The 20,689-nt window shown below is 36.3% G+C and overlaps 1 protein-coding gene across 8 annotated transcripts in view; it reads left to right on the top strand.

The window, feature by feature from the left end:
- Positions 1-20,689, top strand: part of syne1b (spectrin repeat containing, nuclear envelope 1b) — a 367,683-nt gene that overhangs the window by 143,030 nt on the left and 203,964 nt on the right. For all 8 annotated transcript variants that reach the window (XM_087289683.1, XM_087289682.1, XM_087289680.1 and 5 more), the window contains 13 exons: positions 53-211; positions 546-728; positions 816-917; positions 1,940-2,143; positions 3,039-3,246; positions 4,962-5,074; positions 6,573-6,778; positions 7,368-7,517; positions 12,737-13,028; positions 15,732-15,904; positions 16,123-16,432; positions 18,715-18,879; positions 19,241-19,597. In XM_087289683.1, the coding sequence (XP_087145809.1) occupies positions 53-211; positions 546-728; positions 816-917; positions 1,940-2,143; positions 3,039-3,246; positions 4,962-5,074; positions 6,573-6,778; positions 7,368-7,517; positions 12,737-13,028; positions 15,732-15,904; positions 16,123-16,432; positions 18,715-18,879; positions 19,241-19,597 (2,622 nt within the window). The remainder of the gene's footprint in view (positions 1-52; positions 212-545; positions 729-815; positions 918-1,939; positions 2,144-3,038; positions 3,247-4,961; positions 5,075-6,572; positions 6,779-7,367; positions 7,518-12,736; positions 13,029-15,731; positions 15,905-16,122; positions 16,433-18,714; positions 18,880-19,240; positions 19,598-20,689) is intronic.

Below are 20,689 nucleotides of genomic sequence, written 5' to 3'. Positions count from 1 at the left end.
AAATGCAAATAAACACTTGAATGTCGGTCTTCAATGATCTTTCTTTCTGTAGCATGAAGCTGTAAAAGCAGACATGGCCAGTCACCAGGATGTACTAGACCGATTCTCCAGTAAAGGGAAGAAGCTTTTAAGTGAATTAAACAAGATCCCTGATTGTGACACACAGATTGTGAAGACAGAAATAGATGCTACAGTGGACCAGTGGCTTGATGTGAGTTTGCCTAAAAGCCAAATATTCATTAGTATAGTTTTCATTAGAAATATTGGTAACACTTTATACTGAGAATCATTTATTAAACAATAGCAATTAGCTGAATAAACCACCAATAGCTGTTTATTAATAGTTAGTAAGGTAGAAGTTGGGTTTAGCTTTTGGGTAGGATTAGGTATGCAGACTAAGATTACACATGATAACCACTAATGAACCGTTAATATCTTAATAACAGGCAGGTAGTAAGTCAGTAGATAATAGCATGAATCGTGACCTAAACTAAAATCTCACATAGCCTTAGAAACTAAAAACCGTTATTCTGACCAACACACAGGTGTCCGAAAAAATCGAGGACAATCTGGAAAGTCTCAAGAGGAGTTCTGCTCTGTGGGGGGAAATCTACGATATCAATGGAGAAATCGAAAGCTGGTCCAACAGCTCGGTTATGGATCTTACAGATGGACTCAATAACTTCAACGATAGCCAGAAAACCGCACACAAACTCTCTGAAGTCAAGGCACGTTCCAAACTCTGCTATTAAACACATTTATAAAAGCAAATCAGCAGTCTTTTCCTATTTTATATTCTTATTTTTTTTGTGTAGGTGGATGTTGGCCTGAAAGAAAAGAAGATTGATGCTTTACAAGAGAAAGTTTCCGAGATGAAGCAACTCTGTGGTGGACAAGATGTCCCCGCTAAACTACAGGTAAGTTTGATTTCCAGGTTGTTTATTTGATAATTGGTTTCTTGAACTTAATGCTAGGGTTTTGCAATATGATAATATATACTGTATCTTATGGACTTAATATTAATGAACTAGGTAATATGTTACGAAATACATTGCTTATGGTATTACTTTTGCGTAATTTACAGTCAAGCCTGAAATTATTCAGGAGTATGAATAATTTGAATATGAAGATGAGGGCACTATTACACACCATTACACGAATAACAACATTGTGAAAACGTTGTAATCTTGTAAACACAATGTTTACATTTTGAATTTTATTTAGCAACATTTTTTTTTTTTATGTTGGACCTGTAAGTAGTTTTTGGAAAGTTTTTTTTTAATATGTTTTATTAATGTTTATTTTCTGTTTCTTCATTTTTAATCAAACATTTGCTTGGTGAGAAATATGATCGTATCTGATTGAGTATGAATGTCTGGGTTTATAATTTATGATGTAAAAAAGAAAAAGTCCTTTACACGTGGTCAGTGTATGTATATAAATTTATCTAACTATTAATTGATTGAAATTACAGAAATGGTACTATATTGTGATATACATTGTTATCAGCATATGAAATGACATATTGTGGTATGAGATTTTTGTTTGTTACCCTTCTTTACAGCATATTTTAAGTCAGTCACACTTTATTTAAAAGTTAAATTCTTACTATTGTATAATAAAATAATTATTTTACAATAAAATAATTAAAATAATTATAAAATAAATTACAATTTTATATTTATATTTTAAATTTTATATTTAAAATAAATATAAAATAATTAACTCTTGCTTCAATAAACTCCTAATTTGCTGCTTATTAATAGTTATTATGGTTTAGGTGATATGTAGGATTAGAGATAGAATAAGATCATGCACAATATGTACTTTATAAGAACTAATAAACAGCCAATATCTTAATAACATACAAGCAACTAATAAGCAACTAGTTAATAGTGACAATGGGTCTCTAGTTTTAAAGTCCTTAAATTCTCTCCAGGTCATGGAGACGGACCTCAGAAGGAAACTTAATAGCATTGAAGAGTTATGTGATCAAGCCAAGAACAACCTCCAGGATTTCTGCTGTCAGAAGAAGCAGCTGGAGGATTTCCTCAGCCAGATGTCTGAGTGGCTGATGAGCGTTGAGAGATCTTTGGTGGATTCACCGTGTGGAACGGCTCCTGAAGAGATCTGCAGAGTCAAGGTACAGAAGATTTAACATTCATTCATTTTTCTTCGGCTTAGTCTCTTATTTATCAGGGGTTGCCACAGCGGAATGAACCACCAACTATTTCAGCATATGTTTTTGCCCAGCGGATGCTCTTCCAGCCGCAACCCAGTACTGGGAAATACCCATACAGAGTAACATTCACACACACACACACACACACACACACACACACACACACACACACACACACACACACACACACACACACACACACACACACACACACACACACACACACACACACACACTACAGCCAATTCTGTTTACCTAATTCACCTATAGTGCATGTCTCAGGACTGTGGGGGAAACCGAAGCACCCAGAGGAAACCCACGCCCACACGGGAAGAACATGCAAACTCCACACAGAAATGCCAACTGGCCCAGCCGGGACTCAGACCAGCAACCTTTTTGCTGTGAGGCAACACTGAGTCAGTGTGCCGTCAAAATAGAAAACATGTCTAAATTATAAATTTTGCATTTCGCTGTCGCTAATAGTTTATTATTAGATTATTTTATTGCATGTCAAGGCATCGTGTGTTGTTAGGACGCAGTGTTAAAGTTCATCATCCAGTTCATCGCAAATGATATTTGCAATTTTAAAAGCTCTGTGAATCTAAAAGAAGAAAAAAAGACCCAGTAACACTTAAAACATGAGTGTGATGTTAGGACACGGTATTGAAGTTCATCATTCAGTTAATCTCCAATGATATTTGGAGATTTTTGCAAAGCTCTGTGGACTAAAAAGAAGAAAAATTGGTTCAGTAGCACTAAAACATGATTGTGATGCTACAAAAATCATTGACTAACATTTGTAAGTTAAGTTAGAGGCAAAACAAAAATAAAGTTTTTCTATTTATACAATTTGTAGGAGATCCAAAAGGAGCTTCAGAACCAGCAGGCAAGCATTGATTCAGCCCGGGAAAGCTTGAACACGCTTTGCAGAAAATACCCATCAGAGGAACTAGCTGGTCTAGGATCTTCCCTAACCGACCTCATCAAGAAATATGAAACAGTCAATCAGATCTGTGTGAAAAGGCTCGGGTCCATGCAGCACGGCCTCCAGCAGCACTTTAATGGTGAGAACCACACGAAATTCTTCATAAAATGATTGGTAAATACATAAATAAAAGACTGTCTTTGACATTTTGGGCACACTTTATTTTAAGGTACAGTTCTCTCTATTAATAAAACATTAGTTATGACTTCCGCCTCATTAAACTCAGAATTTGCTGCTTATTAATAAATATTAAGGGAGCAGTTTGGTTTAGATATTATAGGATTAGGTATAAATAGTTAGCCAATATTTTAATAACTGGCAAGTAATAAGCAACACTGCAAAACGTATTTTCTTATTAAAGTTTTGTAGTCCAAACAGGCCCGGCCCTAACCAATTTGGCGCCCTAGGCAAGATTTCAGGTGGCGCCCCGTCACATCGCAGTAAATTCCACTGCTAGTGTATAGTCATAAGAAACTAAACAGCTTTTTGATCGACTACTACAAGCTGGGAAAATGTCAGATAAATATGCCAATGCAATTAACATTATTGCTGAATAGATCTAATCTTTACACATTTGCTTGAGGAAAGAATGATGGGGGTTGGTACATTACTATTGCTATTTTCCATAACATCTATGCCCTTCCATAACATTAGCTGACGTTAACACTAACAGATAGCACTATAGCTATTTAATGATTAGCAATGTTATGTCATATCTATCAACGTTGGGATGTTAAAATATGGGACAACAAATAGCTTCAAATGATAGAATACATAGCAAACAATAGAAAATATTGACAATAAAATAAAAGGTTTAACCTATTAAAATCAATGGCCTATCCAGAAATTAAATAAAGCTATAAAATCTATTTAACTTTTAATTGTATTTGCATATTCATTAAAGTTACTATAGGTATTTAGTGAAGAGCAGCAAATGAATCTCTCATTGTGTTTTGTTTGATAACAGAGGTGTTAGTGTAAGAATGCACAGATCTATAATGAATGAATGAATGAAGCATTCGACTACTTTAGGAACTGTTGTGCTCATTTAAGAGAAAATTAGTTGTGTTTAAAATAAAACAAGCAGGGTAGAGCAAAAAAAACAAAAAAAAACGAAAAAGCAAAAAAACCAAAAGCACTTTTCCGACGGTCCCTTACGGAGAGCTCCACTCCGCGCGAGCTCAGCTCTCCCGGCTAAACGGAGCAGTGCTCGTAATATCGAGCGAAAAAAAGAGAAAAAGACAGCTGTGAAACATAACCAGCTTTGTCTTTTTGTAGAAAACACACTTTAGATCTTTTTAGGGTAAGAGGTTTTTGAGTTATTGCCATCTATCACTGAATGTGTGTCAGGAATATTGAAAACAAAACCAACTTAACCCCGCTCATTTCTGGCGCCCCCTGGACGTACAGCGCCCTTAGCATTTGCCTATACTGCCTATGCCACGGGCCGGCCCTGAGTCCAAACATTTAAAAATCGTAAATCAAGAAGCATTTTCAAGACAAGAATAAAATGTGCCTTCATTTTTAGAAAAATAAAGTCAAAATTTTGTGAGATTTTCCTGAAAGTGAACTAAATGATCTGCCATTGGGGTAAGTAAATAGTCTTACTTTAAACAAAATCAACAAGATTTACCCCACTGGAAAAGCTCACTTAACATTTCTAAAAAAACAAAATTACATTTTTTACTTGAAAATGCTGATTGATTTAAGAATTTGTAGATGTCTGGTTGAGAAGTGATTTATAGTGATAATTTGTGCTTAAACTAAAGTGATTCCGACTTTTTCTCTCCTCAGATCTTGTGAAGGAGTTTCATACGTGGCTCTCAGGACAGAAAGACATTGTGAGAGAATGTGCAGACCATTCGGGTGATATGAGCGTGGTGGAACGCAAACTGCAGAAACTGAAGGTGAATTATCTTTCATAAAACCTCATCCTAACTGAGAAGTTTGGAAAATGTTGATTCAGGATGTCAAGTCATTTTTCAGTGAAGCAAAATGTAGTGTAAAGCTTTAAAATCACTAAAATTAAATAATATTTAATGTAAATACATTATACATCGAATGAGTCATGTTATACTTTGTTTTTTTTATATTTCTGTTATTCTGTTCTGTTTTTCACCCAGCTTCTTTATTCTAGTTGTCAGTTGCACAAGTTGATCAGGGCCAGACAGCCTTTTTTATACTTTTTTTTTAATTATTTGTAGATGCGTTTGTAGATGCAGAAGCAGAATGATTTTAAGAGTATAAACACATAAAATAATAAAATAAACTCTTAACTTATAGGTAAACAATGCAAATCCAATTAAAACCAGCTACTGCAGGTCTCTCGGATAACAGATCCACTATATTACATAGAATTTTCAAGTTTATCAAAGTTCATATTTTTATTTTACAAAAACCTTTAGTTGCAATTATTTAATAATTTTACACATCATTATCAAATATATTATTATTTACATCAGTTCATTTATAAAAAAGCAATTTTTTATTGATTACAAAACACAGCCCAGCATCACAACACCATTCACGCTCAAAAACAGTAATTGCATTTGTCAACTTACGGTAATTAAAATCAATAACAATTCTAGATTTAATCATGTTTTTAAAAATAGATAAAATGTTTTGTCCATTTCTTTGTTCGATTTAATTTTTCCTAGAAAAATAGATTGCTAATTTTGCTTGGCCAATAAAAAAAATTAATAGTTAACATTTGGATTTCTGTCATTTGCTATACTTAAAACCTATTAAAAAAATTATTATTATTATTAAAACCTATTTGTAAAAAAATTACCCATTTGTGAAAATAAATCAGTTAGGATATTAAAAAATAGAGAAAGTCTCTTACATATTGAACTCATCATTCATGTAAGACTCTTATTTTGAAAGCAGGAGATGCTGCAGCTAGCCACACCAGTTTTTTTTATGCATTACTAAGCAAAAACTTTTAAGAAGTAGCAAAATGCAGGATATACAGATTTTTAAAAAATTCAGCGGCACCCCAAAGAGGCATAAGGTATGTTTAATCACATCTTTTGTTAATTTATCATGTTTATTAGGAAATCTGCCAGATATGTTTGTAAATTGAGGCAACAAACACATGTAGACTGTTGAGTATTATGTTTAATACATGTTTAAGCATCGTGACTTACTACTCAACACTGAGAGATGCGTCAAAGCAAAGCTTATTAATATTCACAAGCATTCTAAATAAAGTCAACAATGACCTTCTGAATCTAGGGGTATTTTATGAAGTAATACATAAGCATATAAACCATTTCTGAAGATGTGTTTAACTTACCTAAACCACATATGTACTTTGAAGATATTAGAGAACAATTTGACATATTGAATAAATGCAGTATATGGCAACTTAGACGTTCATTGTGAAGCTTGTGTGTCTTACAGGGAGCTCTGGAGCGGGTGGAGGATGGAGACGACCGTCTAACACTGGTCTGTACAGAGGGAGAGAAGCTTCTTCTGCATCTCCCCAAAGCCAGCGCCGGTCAGGTTCAACAGAGCCTCTCCTCCATCCAGCAGGACTGGGACAGTTATGTGGAGCAGTGCAGACAGAACCAGCAGAACCTGGAGGACAGCGCCAGTCTGCTCAACGGGTGAGAATACAAAACACTGCTGAATGCTGAGTTAAAGACACAATATGTAAAATTTGTTGTTTAAAGACACAATATGTAAAATTTATTGTTTAAAGGGCTAGTTTAAAGCCAAGCTGTCTGTATAAACACACACACAGCACCAAGCACACACACACAGACAAAGCTCTCCCTCTCTCATACGCGCGCGCACTAACACACACATAAGCACCAAGCAGACACACAGGCGATTTATTCGGAAATTTATTCCCGCATCTCAGAAATCTCGTCGGGTCCTGCGGTGCCCGCGGGACAGCCGCGGGAATGCAGACCTCTAGTCTGAGGACAGTGTAGCTGTTTTTTGTAGCCTGTGCCTTTAAATGCAAATGAACCTGTTGAAATGAAGCGTGTTTGGCTTCTTACATCAGATAAACGGCAGTCGGTGACAGACAATAATCCCAAAATCTAGGTGTTTGGGTCTGTGGTGTCTCACCTTTAATATTAGTGCAACAAGTAATTTTGATGTGGAGGAAGCTGTGCACTTGACTCTCAGCTTGGCACGCAGTCGTTCGTCAACAAACAATCTAAATTAAAACCTGTGTTGGTTTTGTAGGTTTGACGGCCGTCTGCAGAGACTGAGCCGCTGGCTGGAACGCATGGATGTGAAGATGAGCACAGAGCTGCCAGAAGGAAGACATGGCGATCAGGAGAGAGTCACGCTGGAGCGGGTGGAAGAATTCCAGCATGAAGTGCTCAAAGAGAGGTACCGTGCTAATGTTATGTTATATCATTGCTTTGCCCTGTTGTGTGCACTGACTGACTCAATACACTTTAGGGATGCACCAATGTATCAGCTGTTGATATTTATCAGCTGATACTGGATTCATTTAAAGCTGTCGACAAATCAGCAATAATATGAAAAAGGCAGATGACTATGGCTACATATTGTAATTTGCAATAAACTCAAAATAATCAATCAGTCAATTAATCAATCAATCAATCAATAACTAAATAATTAAAGTCAATCAATAAATAAAATCTAAAATCAAACTTGTGCCTCTTAAAAATGTTGGACAGTTGAATGTTAAAAGGATTTAATAGATATTAAATAACATTAATTAAATGGAGGAAAAACCTAGCTAGCACTGTATGCAATTGAACAATATCGGTATTGGAATCTGGCAAAGGTTTTTTTTTATCCAAGCAGTGCTAATGAACATTAATAAATCTCTAATCCCTAATTAACATTTTATTGTGCACCAGCAAATTATTATTATTATTATTTTATCATGCAAAATGCTAAATATCCAATATATATTTTCATTCATTCATTCATTCATTCATTCATTCATTCATTTTCTTTTCGGCTTAGTCCCTTTATTAATCTGGGGTTGCCACTTGGAATGAACTACCAGCTGCAACCCATCACTGGGAAACACCTGTAGATGCTCATTCACACTCATACACTACGGACAATTTAGCTTACCCAGTTGACCTGTACCGCGTGTCTTTGGACTTGTGGGGGAAACCCATGCGAACGCGGTAAGAACATGCAAACTCCACACAGAAATGCCAACTGACCTTTGCTCTTGAATCTCAAAATAGTGACCTTCTTGCTGTGAGGCAACAGCACTACCCATTGCGCCACCGCATCACATCCAATTATATATAAATGCCCATAAATATGTTTTTTTTTTTTAATAATATATATATTTCTCAATGTATTATGTGTGATAGCTAGAGTTTTTTAAATAAAAGTTTTATTTAACTTTTAATATTTATTAATTATATAATATTTTAATTTATTACATGTATCTATGTATTTATTTAAATGTATGCATATAATTTCTATACTCTGTGTTATATTCTATATATTATATTTTATATTCTGAACCATAAAACTAATGCAAAATAAAAAATCGTATTGCTTTATTTATTTATTATTATTATTAATATTATTATTATTATTGTTGTTGTTGTTGTTATTATTATTACTATTATTATTATTATTATTATTATTATTATTAATATTATTGTATTATTATTATTATTATTATTATTTTATTATTATTATTATTATTATTATTAATATTATTGTATTATTATTATTATTATTATTATTATTATTATTTTATTATTATTATTATTATTAATATTATTGTATTATTATTATTTTATTATTATTATTATTATTATTATTATTATTATTATTATTATTATTTTATTGAGATATGGCTTAAAATATATAACACATCATATAATGCACATGTAACTGTGATGAAGTAATTTTTGAATTGTAACTGATGGTCCTGCAGGGATTCGTTTGAGGTTATATTTATGTCTATATTTCCAAAATGTATTCCCATAAACAATCAAACAAACAAACATATAATTCTTTTAAAAAGTATTTATACATTTATTTTATATATATATATATATATATATATATATATATATATATTTTTTTTTTTATAAAATATGTCCATGTATTACATGTATCAATTTATTTCATAAACTTATCTAAATGTATTACATGTAGGAATTTTGCATATAATTTTAAATAACAAAAAACACATACAAAATAGTTTTATTTCTCATTATTTACTTTACTGAGAAATATGTCTTAAAATGACATGTTTCTTAACAGATGTCATGTTTGTTTTTTTTTTTTTTGTTTTGACATTTTTTTTAATCTTATATAACCCTTCATATAATGCAGTGTCTCTCAACCATGTTCTTGGAGGACCACCAGCAGGCCCGGATTGGCTAATTGGGTGGACCGGGAAAATTCCTGGTGGGCCGGTCCGTTTTTTGTCCACGAGGGCCGGTGTCCCTGGCTGCTTGCATTCTAATTTATTCATTTGACCATAGCCTCACTCTTTTTATTCATTATTTTGTCGCAGCTCCACTCTTTTTATTTATATGGTCTCAGCCCCGTAAGCAAAATGCAGCCTGCAGCCTGCAGGTTAATGATAATGTACTATCATTCGACCCCAAAGAGCGGCACCTTAGTGAATATAAGAATTTGAATAATTAATATTAATGAATATTACACCTGCTCAATGAAAATCAGATGAATCACTACATTAATAAATCTGACATGATCGAAATCTAAGAAGAGGAGAAAAAGATTAAGCCATCAATAGAAAGTAATACTGTGATTTAAAGAGTCCTGCAGATAACAGTGCAATACTTATTTTCACTTCCAAACACACCAGCATAACAGTGCCATTGTGGTCCAGTGTCCACCTAACCCGAGTTTGAGCCTCACTATAGTAAATTTATTATTATTATTATTATTTTTCATTTTTAGTGTTAAGCCATAATACTGTTTGGGTTACTTATATAGGTGTACATATTTTATTTGTATTTAATGTGTGACCACCGATACAAAGGACTGGATATCTATAAAGAGTTTTGCACAGAATATATATTCAGATATTGCATGAAAGGACATTGTGATGTTTTAAAGACAGTGTTGGCGATTTAGCTACCCTTTAATGTTCTCTTATTTATGAAAACATTTGATGTTCTAAAGCAGCTGTGTCCTTAAAAAAGACGTGATCGTGTCATTAGAAACTGAATTAGAAATGACCTTATTTTAATATAGTCAGTGGTGAACTGAGGTGGGCCAGTCTAAGGCTTGAAACTCGAGGGCTGAAAAGGAGTCCCACTCCGGCCCTGACCCCCAGCTTCACATTTTCCATAGGTGTGTCCCAAATCGCATACTTATGCACTATTCTATGCCATTTTGTAGTATAAGCAGTGTAAGTAGTGCGTTCACACTGAAAACTATAACAATAATAAGTACACTTTAATTACCTGTGTGATGCACTCATTCAACCGGTAAAATGAAGTGTGTTCATTTGGAATCCAACATTCTCCGACAAGAGTGATTATAGCACCTCCCGATGGTGAATGCGGTTATACTCATGGCAGGAATTATTTGGCCTTTGTTCATTTATTTCACTAATTTGTCAAATGTCAGGGAAACAGCTTGAATTTCTGCTTAGTAAAAAAACATTAGTACTCCAATTGGGACGACACTACGTACAAATACTATGCTGTTGAGCAAGCATGTCCAAGCTTGGTCCTGGAGGGCCGGTTTACCTGCAAAGTGTAGTTCCAACACCAATCAGACACACCTGGGCTAGCTAATCAAGCTCTTAAGCTGCGGACACACTTGAGTTTGTGTGTGCGAAATTCTGTCGTACGGCGCTGCGAAAAGGGGCGGGATTAAACAAGATTATTAGACATTTAAAAAAGCTTTTAATGTTTTAAATTTCTGTCCAGAGAGGTCATGTTTTGATCCTCGATTGTTCTCACGCAGTCAAGTGAGGCGATTTCGCAGGTCAGAGTTCACCAAGCATGATCTTTGCACCGCAGCAACCTGCGAAACTAAACGCATGACCCTGCGTTTGAGGTCTGACGTATTCGCGTGTGTATGAATGGGAGACTATGGGAGGAAAAGCCCAGTGTGACGCAGCTTTATTAGGCTTTCTAGAAACATCCTTGCAGCTGTGTTGAGGCAAGTTGGAGCTAAAATCTGCAGGGCCGAGTTTGGACACCCCTGCTGTTGAGTGTGTAAGTGCATAAGTACATAGTGCATAAGTGCACAATGTAAAGTGTGCCATTTGGGACGCAGCTCATGTCTTCCTAACCAAACACACCTGATTCAGGCCCCGTTTACACTAGTGCGTTTTAGTTTTAAAACGGCGTTGTAGAATGAAAACGATCCGCGTCCACACTCGCGTTTTACCCAGCGTTTCTGAACAGCTCTCCGTTCACACCAAAACGCTGAAAACGCACATCACGTGATCACACACACACTCTAGGGCAAGCGCTCCAGCATTTCTACCCAGATGAGAGCTCTGCTTGTCGGACTGCTCATCAAGCATCTCCCGCTGGATCTAATCTCACTATATTTGCTAAACGTGATATTTCATTCATGTTGTTGTCTTTATCTAACGACGTAGGCCAATTCCCTGACTTTGGTCATTGGAATCTATTAAGTTACTTGTTCACGGGTAACATGTTTTGGTTAAGCGCAAAGATAAGTTAATGATTAATCCAGGTACATTGACTGATCGCTTGCCTTTATTTCCTACAATGTATAAACTTATTGTATGTTATACTTTTATAAGTATCGATTATTAAAACTGATATTCAGCAAAAGAGAGGGTGCGTTTCGTATTTTCACTGAAATTGAAAGGAGACCGTTTTTATAGGCTCCGTTTTGTTATAAATATCCACACAGTGAAGATGACGCTCATATATGCAGCACGACGCTTCATCATTTCTGCTGTCTGTTTAGTTGCTAATATTAAAATGAAAATAGGCAGTTCCTTAAATCATGTTTACATTTTATTGTTGAGAAAGTGAAACAACGTAGCCAAGGTGATGTGAATGAAGTTATAAAGTACACTGTTCCCTGTGAAGATTTACCCGTGTCCTCGGTATGTTTTCCATATCAAACTGAGAAGGGGGAGACTGCAGCCTTGATCAAACTTGCGAAGTCTTAACTTACAAGAAGAGGATGCGAGACTGAACTGTGTGTGGGCTACTTAATATTGAGGAAAAGCCCCAATCAGATAGGCGAACGTTTGCAGCCCCGCCTCCGTTTTCAGATGTCTCCGTCTTTCCCCATCCACACTGAGACGGAGCAGCAGCATTTTAGAATGAAAACGGCCTCTCCAGCGTTTGCAAAAAGCTCCGTTTTCGGCGCTCGAGAACTCCGGCGTAGTGTGGACGGATGGCGTAACCGTAGCAAAACTTATGCGTTTTCAAACTAAAACACATTAGTGTAAACAGGGCCTCAGATCATCAGCTCATTAGCAGAGACTGAAAGACCTGTAATGGGTGTGACAGACAAAGGAGACATCCAAAACATGAGGGTTGGTCCTCCAGGACCATGGTTGAGGAACACTGCACATGTAATCACATGATGAAATGAGTTTTGAGTTGTAACTGCTGGTCCTGCAGGGACTCGTTTGAGGGTCTGTGTCAGGAGGCTCAGGCTCTCAGTGAAGGAGGTCACGGCAGCGGGTCAGAGGTCAGAGCGTCTGCGCAGCTGCAGCACCAACATCAGTCTCTGCTAAAGGCTGCACGGGAACGGCTGCGCGTCTGTCAGCTCAGCATGCAGGAGCAGCAGAACTTCCAGGAGACACTGCAGAGCACATGGCTGTGGCTGAGCAGCGCACAGGAGCGGCTCACTGCTCTCAACAGCACCGGCGGGAATAAAGAGACACTGGAGAAGAGACTGGCGCTCGTTCAGGTCAGGAAACACACACTTTTGAGGATTCGCTGATTTATGTTTTAGTATGCTCACAGTGAGAGTGACAGTATCTATATTTTTTATCTCTTATCTATCTTATCTTTTATTTTATTTATTTATTTATTTATTTTTATTATATATATATATATATATATATATATATATATATATATATATATATATATATATATATATATATATATATATATTTTTTTTTTTTTTTTTTTTTCCGTATGTGATTTAATTGTACATTTATTAAACTTTTTGTTTAATTTAATTAAATTTTTTAAGGAATAAATGTAGTCAAAGTAATCAGATTTTTTTTTCATGCTAAATGTAGTTTGAAATGCAAACTCAAACTCTTTGTTGTTCATTTTGCTATTAATGTTTTATTATTTAAAGTATTTTAATTAATATTTTTTTTATTTAGTAGTATTACATTTTCTTTTAGTATGCAATTGCTTTTCACATTTATTTAACTTTATTTTATTTTATCTTTTGAGGATTATATATATTTGAAAGATATTGAATATTTTATTTTATGAGATGAGGATACACTAATTTTTATTTTATTTTATTTTATTTATTTTTTTTTTAATTATCTAATTTATTTAAGGGATGTGTATGACTTATGTTTTATTGAACCAGAGCCTAAATAAAAATAAAACAATTAGCCACATTATTTTCAGATTATTTCTTGTGAAGGAACATGTCATATTATTTAGCTCAGTGGTTAGCACCGTCACCTCACAACAAGAATGTAGCTGGTTCGAATCCCGGCTTGGCATTTCTGTGTGAAGTTTTTATGTTCTCTCCGTGTTCACGTGGGTTTCCTCCGGGTGATCTGGTTTCCCCCACAGTCTAAAGACGTGCCATATAGGTGAATTGAACAAGCTACTGTATATTGGCCATAGTGTATGCGTGGGTGTGAATGAAAGAGTGTATGGGTGTTTCCCAGTGCTTGGTTGCAGCTGGAAGGGCATCTGCTGTGTAAAACAAATGCTGGATAAGTTGCCGGTTCATTCTGTTGTGGTGACCCCTGATAAATAAAGGCACTTGGCCAAAAAGAAAATGAATGAATAAATAAATGAATGAATGAGATAAGGATTCATCAGTTGTTGTTTTTTTGAGTGAGTATTAATTTACATTTAAATTCAATTAATTGAGGTACACATTAATTAATTAATTAATTTATTTATTTATTTAAGTGATTTCAGAAGGCCTATGTTTTATTAATCCTGAACCCAATAAAAGTACAACAGCCAGCCATTTTATTTTCAGATTAATTCCTGTGAATCAAAATGTCATATTATTTATCAAACCTAATCTCAAACTTCTTTCCTTTTTTTTTTGTGATCAAATTTTTATTGAACAGTTGAAAATAATCTTGCATACATGGTTACAGACAAAAATACCAACCAACCCACCCACCCATGGCGAAAATAATAATTAACAAAAAAGAAAATCAGAGCAAAAAACAAAAAGAGAAAATAAATAAAATAAAATACAAATAAAAATTAATTAATAATAAAAAAGACTACATAAATAAATAAATAAATAAATAAATAAATAAAAAATGAATAAAAAAAAAAAAAAAATACGGAAATAAATTAACCTCTGCATTTAGCTTCTTACAAGAATACTTACAAGGCAGATACATTGGACTTTTACACATAGGTTAAATAAAATATAAAGAAAAAAATCACTAGAGCTTGTTTTATCTTAGTTTTTTTATTTTATTTTTTTATTTTGTAGCTTTTTATTCTTAATAGTTTTTGTGGAAGTGCCATGCATCCTTGCCACAGACAGTTCCATACTTGTGATGTCCAAGAACATATACATCCAGTGTTTCCAGTCCAGAGAGTGTGGAGGCTGCCAACGTAAAGCTAACATTTTTTTTTAGCTGCTGTTAAACCAGAATATAATATATTTTTTTCTGAAATAAAGAAAAGTCAAAGGCGGAATCATCATTTAAAAGGAAAATCTTAGGGCAACATGGTATGGCTGATTCCAGTTTGTCCTTTAAGGTCAGTGACGCATTATGCCAAATGTTATTTACTTCAGGACATTCCCAAAACATATGTTCAAACTCCTTTCTTGAGATGATTATATTATACATGAATGATATTACATATAAACTTTTTGATAATAATTGCAACATCAATTTCATAGTCGTGTTAGTTTATACTGCACCACTTCTTCTTTTACCCTTGTGTATTGTTCAAATTGACTACCCTTTTGTGACGTTTGTAGCAATTATAACCATATTTTTTGATTGCAAATAAAACAAAAAATCACTAGTTTTACCTCTTCCCAACAGGGAAAACCACCAACAATCAAGAACACATGATTATATAGTGCCAAGGCTTTGCGATCAAACATGTCATTATAATGGAAGTCAATGGGGAAAAAACAGCTACAGACATAATAAAAAAGGGTAGTAATTTCGCCTAGAGTCTATTGTCACCTTTTTTTGTTTTAAATTCCTAAGCATTTTCACAAAATACATGTCAAAATAAGATTTTTCACCAAAAATCATTCCATTTGCTGAAACACAGAGAAGGTTTTGGCCAAATTAAGACTCAAAATCACCCCAGAGTGGATGAAAACATCCTGAACAGCACACAAGGGTTAAACATTTTGGAGTACAGCTTTCTTCTAAAACATTATGTAATGACTGATATTGTGCTGATCTTGTTTCAGGACATCTTGCTGATGAAGGGTGAAGGGGAGGTGAAGCTAAACATGACGGTTGGGAAGGGCGAGCAGGTGCTGAAGAACTGCAGTCGAGACAAACAGGAAGTGATTCGCTCTCAGCTCAAGAGTCTGAAAGATTCCTGGGCCAATATTCTCATGACCGCCATGAGCTGCCACAGGTCAGATCCTGTCTCTGGTGTTAAGAAATCACATGTTTATATGCTAAAAATTTTATTTTTCCCAAATTGTATGTACAGTTGTGGTGACACGGTGGCTCAGTGGTTAGCACTGTCGCCTCACAGTAAGAAGGTCGCTGGTTCGAGTCCCTGTTGGGCCAGCTGGCATTTCTGTGTGGAGTTTGCATGTGTAAACGTGTGTGTGTGTGTGTGTGTTACAGTCGTCTGGAGTGGACCGTAGCTCAATGGAGCAGTTTTCAGGAGAGTAAAGCACAGCTCCAGCAGTGGCTGGAGATGGTGGAGCAGGAGGCAGGAGTGGCTCTACCTCAGCAGCCCGGGCTGAAAGAGAAAGCCGCTCTGCTGGAGAGACTACGGGTCATTCAGACAGATGTGGAGGTCCATTCGACAGCACTGAGTCGCCTCAATGAGAAAGCCACAGAGCTGTATGAGAAGACAGGAGACCAGGCATTTGCAGAGGGACCAAAATCTGACTTTAACACACAGTTTACCAACATCACTGCGGTCATTAAAGTAAGAATTTGTTTAATAACATTGCCTTACAATCAGCACACATCTCTAAAAAAATAAAATAAATAAAATACATTGTGCAATTATGAAGTGACCTTCGCTCAGGTGAGTAGGCTTGACAAACCACATGTAGAAACACTCTTCTCTCTATAAATATCTAACAAACAAACTCCCCCTCCTTACTCTAACACTTAATTCTTTGAGGACAAACAGTTGCTCTGTATAATGCAACCCAGGCTCATTCTGGAAACGTAGCCCTGCGGACATTTCTGGAGACCGTGAAATAAGTCCCCGGGAGGTACCTATTTGTGCAGTTTTTGTTTACTTGAGTTCGCGCCCGCGCCTTTCTCGTCCGCGCTGTTCTCGCCCGCGCTGTTCTCACGTAAAATGCAGCCGGAGGCCGCTGTCGAGAGACCGACTGTCCGACAGACTGAATGACTGAACGATTGACTCGGTGGCCGGCAGACCCGGCCACCCTCCTTCTTCTCCTTCTTCTTCCCTAAACCCAAGCGATGATTTACAAAAGCTGTGCAGAAAAAGAAAAGCCCTCGTCCGATTTTTGACCACGTTTTCGGATTTCACCACATTCTCGCCCTGTTACGAACTTGTTTGCTTTATTTTTTGGATTCTGTTTTTTGTCTTACCTGTTTTCTGAAACCGCTCTTCCCCGGACTCGAACGCACCTGGCTCCTCCTCCTCCGGGCTTCTGCTCCGCCGCCGTAACACAACGAGCTAACCAGACAAACTGGTTGCGATGGGAAAGCCCTCCACACGGAGGAGGTGAGCCATCAGCCCAGCTGGCGAGCGTGAAGAGGAGCGGCGTAACACCGCCCCGTATCGTTCGCTTGAAAAAACGAAATGCAGCCATACATACCTCCTGCCACGTAAATCGCGGCCTCCAGAAACATCCGCGGAGCTATGTTTTCAGAATGAGCTTAGGTTGGTATAATGAGCACTTCTTGTGTATGTTGCCTCTTCTTGTTGAATCGCTGCACGCCTCTTCTATTGTAATTCGCTTTGGTCAAAAGCATCTGCTATATGACTAAATGTAATGTATGTTCACGGCCTGTAAACACTTTATGTAATAATGAGGGAAGAATGTTTTCATGTTGTATATAAGTAATATTTCATACACATCTACCGGGATTCACAGATTGTTGTAACACCACAACTACAACGATAAAGATAGAGAGGAATGATCACTTTCAGAACCATTTTTTCAAGCCGATAAAGGATAAAACAATGATAGCCGGTCAAAATCCATTGAGAATTAAAGGGATTGCACAATTTAAAGATACAGACAACATTTTGTACAGACACACACTGCCTAATGTTAAGCTTTTTTTTTTTTAAAGATTATTTAAAGATAATGACTATTGTTTAAACCAGTGGTTCTCAAACTTTTTTCATCAAGAACCACCTCAGAAAGAAATTGTCTCTCCAATCACCACCAAAATAAGCAGTATTGAAATACAGCAGTGTAGTAGGCCTAGTAAAGCAGCTACAACTCTGCACAGTTAAAAACGTGGCAGATTACCTTAGAAATATAGGCTATATGTAGGGCCAGACGGAATCTGCTGAGGTTTTTTGCTATTTCTGAGGAGAATTTTGGTAAAAATCTGCGGATTTCTGCGGAATTATTTTGGGAGTACCCAGCGGAGTATCATAACTAAAACCTTAATATACAAAATAAAAGTAATAAATTACTGAATAAAAACTGAATAAATGAGTAAAATAAAAGTTAAAAAGTAATAAACAGAATTAATGATGGGCTAAAAATCTGCAGAAATCTGCGGAATTCTGTGGAAAATCTGCGAAAAATCTGCGGAATTCTGCGCGCGCAAATTCCATGTGGGCCTAGCTATATGTCATATACGGCATATTATATACATTATCCTTTTTTAATAAATGTTGAAATATATCTAACATGTACATGACATATTTCATTCCTCCGTGTACCACTAGAAGGAAATTCGTGTACCAATAGTGGTACAAAAATCACAGTTTGAGAACCACTGGTTTAAAAAATTGGTTATTCCATGGGAAATAATGAAAAAAATAATACACGGACGTTATAAAAGTCATTTTGGCAAATTGAAGTATAAATAAAAGTAGTGCAGGAATCCAATGCCAGTTTCAGTGTGTTTGTGTCTAAATAAACATATCACTATCGTTCGTCTCTGTGGATGCAAATATATTTGTCATTATATTTATGTTCTTCATTATCATACCTGCTGTGAACGAGCCTTAAGCCTGATATTTTGTGTAATGTCTAATTTTTGCAGAGTAAAGTCCAGCAGATGGAGGAGATTGTCAAAGAGCATGAGCAGTACATGGAGTCAGTGCGGGACCTGAATGACTGGCTCACCTCGGCTAAAGAGGAGCTTCAGCGCTGGTCAGACATGTCTGGAGATGCAGCTTCTGTTCAGAGGAAACTCTCTAAAGTCAGAGTATGTTATTGTTCGTATTCCTATGTGAAAACTACAGCCTGTACTCCACTTTTATTAATACTGATGTATGAGACATGTTTAATTCGCACTATGTCTAAGATGGAGTTAATAAAGACGTTTATTTTAGCCAGTTTTTAAACATTGCTTTAAAAGTACACTATTATTTAACTTTAAGGATTAATTATTTTAATTTTAGGATTAATTTTACTTAATTAAGATTGATTTTAATAACAGGATTAAAATCAGTGCCCACTAATGTCAAGAGCAAATCTACGCCCTTGACCTACAGCGTCTTACCTTAAAGTAAAGGAGGTCAGTTTTAATTCAATTCTGACGATAATGTTTTGGCATTGAATTTTAGGGTCTATTAGACTCGAGGAAGCAGGGACGTGAGCGTCTGACCCGAGTGCAGAGCTGCGGTGCCGCCACACGTGACCACACATCTACAGTGGGCTGTGAGGTCCTGGAGCGGGAGGAGGCCGGGCTGCTCTCCGCCTGGGAGCAGTGGGAGCGCGGAGCCAAACACGTGTGCTCGGGTCTGGAGGGTGTTCTGGCTCAGATGGCAAACTCCGAGCAGGAGTTCAACAGTTTGGCTGCGCAGCTGGAGCAGGACCTGCAGGAGTTCAGCAGCAAACTGCAAGAGTGGCGCATCAAGCTGCAGCAGGTGGAGGAGATGAGTGCAGGAGAAGAGGCTGTGCAGGGCTGGCAGATAGCCAAGGTGAGTCCAGGCAGAGATTACATATTAAACTGTGTTAAAGAGATGCCAATGTTGAAGTTATGCTGATAATTTTGGTCGATAGCCAGTAGCCGATGTCAATACTGATAATAATAATAATAATAATAAGGGCAAAGCAGTGGCGCAGTAGGTAGTGCTGTCCCCTCACAGCAAGAAGGTTGCTGGGTCACTGGTTGGAACCAGTGGTTTCCCCCACAGTCCAAAGACATGTGGTACAGGTGAATTGGGAAGGTTAAATTGTCTGTAGTATGTGTGTGGATGTTTCCCAGAGATGGGTTGCGGCTGGAAGGGCATCCGCTGCGTAAAAACTTGCTGGATAAGTTGGTGGTTCATTCCGCTGTGGCGAGCCCGAATATAGGGACCAAGCCGACAAGAAAATGAATGAATGAAAAATAATAATAATAATAATAACAATAATAATAATAATAATAATAAACTTTATTTTTATATAGCACCTTTAAAAGTAGCATAGGATAAATGCAAAAAATGTAATAATAAAAATAATTAAAAAAACATCAAATAATACTAATAAATCTAAAAATCTAAGTTAAATAAAATCAAGTAATAGCTACCCTTAAAAAAATCAGGTTTTAAGAGATGATTTAAAAATACTCAAGGATTCTGCAATGTAAATATTGGAGGGAAGGGATTTTCACAATGTAGGTGCCAATGAAGAGAATGCCCAGTCTCCCATAGATTTTAGCCAGGTTGACTGAACAGTTAAAAGACCAGCATCAAACAAGCGTAAAGCACATCTAGGAGTGTATAGGATTAAAAGCTCAGATAAATATTGTGGTGCTAGACCATCCAAGGTCTTGTACGCAAGCATGAGGATTTTAAAATCAGTTTGAAAACTGACAGGAAGCCAGTGCCGATTTTTCAAAACAGGGGTTATGTGCTCTCTTGCACTGGTCCTAGTCAGAATTCTAGCTGCTGAATTTTGTACTAATTGTAACTTGATTAGGGGAAGCCCAGGCAGCAAAGCATTACAGTAATCAATACAGGAAATACCAATACTGATAATAATAGAAATGCACAATATTGGATTTTGCTGATATGTTTGTCTAGATGCAT

The sequence above is a fragment of the Danio rerio genome, chromosome 17 (genome assembly GCF_052040795.2).
Source record: "Danio rerio strain M-AB ecotype USA chromosome 17, GRCz13ab, whole genome shotgun sequence".
NCBI classification, from domain to species: Eukaryota; Metazoa; Chordata; class Actinopteri; order Cypriniformes; family Danionidae; genus Danio; species Danio rerio.
This window is presented reverse-complemented; position numbering and strand designations above follow the sequence as displayed.